General features: G+C 39.5%; 1 protein-coding gene across 6 annotated transcripts in view; it reads right to left on the reverse strand.

Moving 5' to 3' along the window:
- plekha6 (pleckstrin homology domain containing, family A member 6) overlaps positions 1-5,311 on the reverse strand; it is a 57,979-nt gene that overhangs the window by 11,609 nt on the left and 41,059 nt on the right. For 5 of the 6 annotated variants that reach the window (XM_013907909.1, XM_013907911.1, XM_013907910.1 and 2 more), the window contains 6 exons: positions 3,269-3,436; positions 2,810-2,885; positions 2,442-2,545; positions 1,579-1,737; positions 513-659; positions 241-371 (listed from right to left, as the gene is read on the reverse strand). In XM_013907909.1, the coding sequence (XP_013763363.1) occupies positions 241-371; positions 513-659; positions 1,579-1,737; positions 2,442-2,545; positions 2,810-2,885; positions 3,269-3,436 (785 nt within the window). The remainder of the gene's footprint in view (positions 1-240; positions 372-512; positions 660-1,578; positions 1,738-2,441; positions 2,546-2,809; positions 2,886-3,268; positions 3,437-5,311) is intronic. The other variant, XM_013907912.1, reaches the window with a different exon arrangement.

Raw genomic sequence — 5,311 nt, forward strand, 5'->3', positions numbered from 1 at the left:
TTAGACTAATTCAAATTCAGTTTTCAAAAGCATTTATTCAAGTTACAATTCAGATTCAATCTGAGCAATTCAAATTCAAATTGAACTTATTCAAATTCAGTTTCTGATGGCACAGATTTCTGCCCATAATCATCTCCTTTTATTATAAATGAAGAGGTAAAAGATGTTACAAATTTAAAATGTGTACAGCTTTAAATAAACAGACTTTTGCTAGAAATTTAAAGGAAGTTAAAACTGTACTTTGATTTGGCAATAAGGGTCTTGATTCGTTCTAGCTTCTTCTGCTTCTCCTTCTGCTCCTCTGGGCTCAAGAGAGTGTTATTCTCCACATCCAGGTAGCGTTCAGGGATCAGAACCTTGTCAGGAGCCATCTTTTATAACAAGAAAGAAAAAATCTCTTTTATCTTTGTCTTTTATGATTTTGGACACAAAGGTAAGCTATTATGATTCTATTGTGAACATACCTGCCTTAAAATAGCCACAAAGTTAAGAAATGATTCAACTTATTTCACCTCTTTGCTGATGTTGTAATGCTCTGGTTCAATCTGTAAACGTCTCAGACGAGCAATTTCTTCCTCTGGTGACTCTTGCCCCTGTCCTCGAACTGCCTTCTCTAAGTCTTTGATGTCAATCTCATGAGCTGTCAGCCGCCTACGGACCTGTGAATACAAACACAAACTAGATAGGACACACAGGCAGATACAATCAAATCATCAGCTAGCTAAAATGCGTATACCCTAGTCATACAACTTTGGCCTATCTCAATCACTGGTTTTATATTTGTAAATATTGGCAAAGTTTTTCAGTGGATTATCTTACCCACCTGGAAGTACCAGAAATGCAAACAGGTGGACAATACGCATGGTACATGGACTGGTTTTTACTTTCCTACCATATCTGAGTGCTCAAAGCACTTTACAGAATTTGCCTCGTTCCCACAAGCACTTTTTCTATGCAAGTGCTTTCTATCTAGCATTCACACACATTCATACTCCAATGGACGCACTGGAGAGCAACTTGGGGTTAGTATCTTGGAAAATTTAGCATACAGACTGGAGCAGGCAGGAATCGACCAACCAACCTTCCAATTAGCAGATGACCTTCTCTACCTTCTGAGCTACAGCCACCCCAGCGTGATCAGTGTAAAGTGATCTCTATCATTCTGTCATTTTTACACATGAACTGACGGTGTTGGAGAATCACATTCACACAACAGGAGAAGGTCCATTTCAGATAAGTTGTAACTACTTGGTGTTTACATGGGTTATGTCTAGCTATTGTACCCAAGTGAATTTGCTAGACCACAACTTTCTCAGATGGGCTCACATGGAAATTACAAAGCTTTGTACTGGGGTAGGCAGGTATGACAGCAACAATTTGGGAAATCTGGGAAATGTGTGATATTGAGAAAAAATTCAAGCTGCAGTACATGTGTGAAAGTTCTTTCACACATGTACTGCAGCTATGACTATCATCTGAAAAATAAACACATACATGATTCATTTTTTACTTTACCAGCTCACTGTGACAATACTACAATTAAATACATGACAAGGATCACCATTAGCTTGCTCATACCACTTTGTAATTGGCTGGAGACTGGCCTCCTGACAGGTTTAGGCTTCTCCTTTTGTCCCTCATAGAACTGCACTGGTTGCGACGAAGTCGCTCATTTTGTTCCTCCACACTCATCTTCATCTTAATTTCTGTGGGAAAAGCAGCACTTTTTGGGCGCTCCTATGACAGAGAACAGGCTTATTTTTAGAGATAATTTCTCTCATATAAAAATATAATAAAATGGATTATAAATAAATTAATGCTGTCAGTGATAATCTCGTTAAAATGACGTTAACGCCATAACCGCATTAACGCGGTGGAGATTTGTGGTTATGGCGATTATGGCATTAACGTCATTTTAACGAGATTAACGCTGACAGCGCTAAAATGAATATCAACCTTGTAACAGTTGCAGTGGTGTGGTGTCTCTTTAAGACAATGTAAGGGTTAGAGATGTCATAAGTATGCACCACTGCCCACTTTGGAGTATGAGATCCACTTGCTTGCAAGTGAGTTTATGGACTCGGACCTCTTTAACTTTTTGCAACGGGTTGTAGGAACACTGTGCTTCATGTATGATAATTAGTAGCTGTTCAATGGGTCTTTGTAAGGTTGAGTGTGCATTAAAATACAAGCACTGTGGAATTCCCAGTGCCAGTGTGGTCATGAGTTTTTCTGACTGTCCTGCTAAGTGTTTCCACCGCTCCTCTCAACCACTGAGTACAACCCACATTACAACCTCTTATGTGCATTCATGTCTAATGTTGTGAATATGACCCATTTCACATGTTTCTCAGTTCCACTGACCTGTTCATTGTTTATTATTGTTTGTTGTTTATTAAGGCTTATATTTTTTCTCTCCTAACCAGAGTGGGTTGACATACCCTGGAGACTCCATTAAGCACTCTGCTGTTACAGCGATGAACTTCAGTAAAGTTCCTCTGTGATTCATCAGTGGGGGATTTGGTTCTAGGAGGAACAATGCCAACTGTGCATGTGAAAAAATAAATACACTTATAAGTACAGGCCAAAAAAAACATGTTTGTATTCTCAAACATAACACTATGAGTCAGTCTTTAAAGTGTCACTTGATTAATTCATGCAATCAGACGTCAAAAGACAGAATACTGAATTTTTATCTTTAACTTGCTATTATAAGCGCCTTAAAGAATGTATCTCTGGGTTCTGCATACCCAATTTATTGTTGTCATTGTTATTGCCATTTTTAAATCTTGATATTAAACTGTTGTACCTTTATTCATGGTGGACTGCCTGTCCTGGGCCTGCTCCTGAACATCACTGATATTGTTCGATTCTCCAAACTTGGGCTGGAATGCAGAGATGTTTTTATTTTGTCAGCACTGAACCTGAAGGTAGTGAACGATTCTAATACTGTTCAAAAAACTCAAGAATGCATTAGATAATGCCTTGTAATGGAAGAAACAGCTGGTACACCTGAAGAATCCCCAATGATGCAATCACACTATTGTTGAAAAAGTCTTCTTATTTTAAAGGAATTGCAGTAACCCATTCTTTAACAGTACTATACCTTTACTGTACAGCTGACCAGCTGCCAACTGAAGTGACAGTGCTGATCAAAATGTCCTCTTCAAGTACACATGACTTCAACAAATGTGATGCACCAAGGTTGGTTCACATTTTATTTCTTTCTCTAATGAAAGAGAGTATACCAGCAGAAATACCCAATTACCTTTCTGAAGTCAGAATCTTCACCACCAAGGTAATCAACATCGATGCCGAAGCTGTGTGGCCAGGTCGTGCTGTCAAAAGGCAGGGGAGGGATGGAGGGAGGAAAGGTATAGGAGGGATCCAATGGGTAATAGGATTTGGGAAGGGGAGGCCTAGGGGGAACACTTTCCTTGATCACCATAAGGGCAGTAGGGAGTGAAGAAGGAAGTTAACATAGGATAGGAGGAAGAGAGAGTGCTGCATATCAGGATAAGTGACAATAAGCCAAGCAAATTGCAAAGCAGAAATGTATTGATTGAGTTTCAGTCTAGTTAGTTAAAGAGTTGGATGAAAATCCCCAGCTGGTTGCTGAAACACTGATCACACCTTATAATAGCTAAACTCTAAGAAGCATTAAGACAGACTTAATTCAACATATGAAAATAATTATTTACGCATATTAATGTCTGTGAAGGTTCTCAGTCATCCAGGTCATCGTAGTCAAAGGAGCTTGCAAAGAAAAGCGTCTGGACTTCTTTAAGTTACTTGAAGACGTTTCACCTCTCATCCGAGAAGCTTCTTCAGTTCTAAGGTCAAATGGTGGAGAGTCCCAGATATAAACCTAGTGGGAGTTTCCCCCCACAGAGGGACAAAAGGACCCCCTGATGATCCTCTAATCGCCTGAGCCAAGGTGTGAAACTGGGCGTGGGTCCCAATCAGCCAGAGTTTCGGGTGAGTTCATTGTGAAACCTGGCCCCACCTTATCATGCGAATTCCTGAGGTCAGATGGCCCAGGATGTGAGTGGGCGTTAAGGCGTCTGGGAAGGGATCTCAAAACTGGATTATAGATGGCAGAGAGTTGGTGTCGTAAACCCCCGCCTCTGTTCAAAGATGGTCGCTCACAGTGGACATAGATGGCTTCTTTCACTCCTCTTTCAAACCATCTGTCCTCTCTGTCCAAAATGTGAACATTGGCATCCTCGAAAGAGTGATCTTTGACCTTTAGATGCAGATGGACTGCTGAGTCTTGTCCTGTGGAGGTGGCTCTTCTGTGTTGTGCCATGCCCTTGTGAAGTGGCTGTTTGGTCTCTCCAATGTAGAGGCCCAGACCTCTACATTGGAGAGACCAAACAGTCACAAAGTCCAGACGCTTTTCTTTGCAAGCTCCATATTAATGTGGAATCAAGTAATATGAAAGTTCAAGGCATCGTCTTTTCACAAACTAATGTTAATCTAAAGTATTGATCTAAAGATGGTCTTAAGTGTTGACCATAAACCTAACACTGGCCAGCCAAGTAAGAGCCGTATACCTGTCAAATTTAAACTAAAACATTATACGGTAGGGCTGCACAGCAATTGTGAGGTTTGAAACAGGCTTGATTGTTTACAAGAATATTAAGGGTATAGAGTGCAAAACTACATCTTAACCATACCTCAAGTAGAACAGTGTGGTAAAAAGCACTGATCATGCACTCTTCCCTTCTTATCTTAACATCTAATATCTTAGACTTGACACCCCTTTGTATTTCTATTTGTATTCTATCCCTTTATTCTATCCCCCACCTCCTCCTTTTTGGTTGGTTTTATTTTTGTTTATTTCTCTTGCCTGTCTTGCTGTATACATCATCATACAATGTAATAGCTGAAATAAAACAAATTAAAATGAATAAATAAATAGATTAAAGATTCACATGAAGAGGATGGACCCATAGACACTCTAGCTGTTCGTGCAATAGCAAAATGTGTTTGGCACCATAATGCATTCAGATCACAATTCGGATAGGACAGGATTTTTTGAAATACTTTATCTCTTCTTCTTATTTACCTCTTCTTAAGTTGTTCAGAACTTTAGTTGTTCAGTTGAAGTTGATGTTGATACTAAAATAATTAGGAAACAATTTGAAATTAATCAAAAATAATTTGGCTTTGACTTTGTTCTTTATTTTATTGACAGGGAAACTGGAATTCAAGCCTGAATATTTGTCATTGTCCTTGATCCAGTGTTTTGCACACACACACACACACACACCCACACACACACACACACACACACACACACACACAC

This window comes from Pundamilia nyererei, unplaced genomic scaffold (genome assembly GCF_000239375.1).
Source record: "Pundamilia nyererei isolate P.nyererei 1_Seehausen unplaced genomic scaffold, PunNye1.0 scaffold00606, whole genome shotgun sequence".
Taxonomy (NCBI): domain Eukaryota; kingdom Metazoa; phylum Chordata; class Actinopteri; order Cichliformes; family Cichlidae; genus Pundamilia; species Pundamilia nyererei.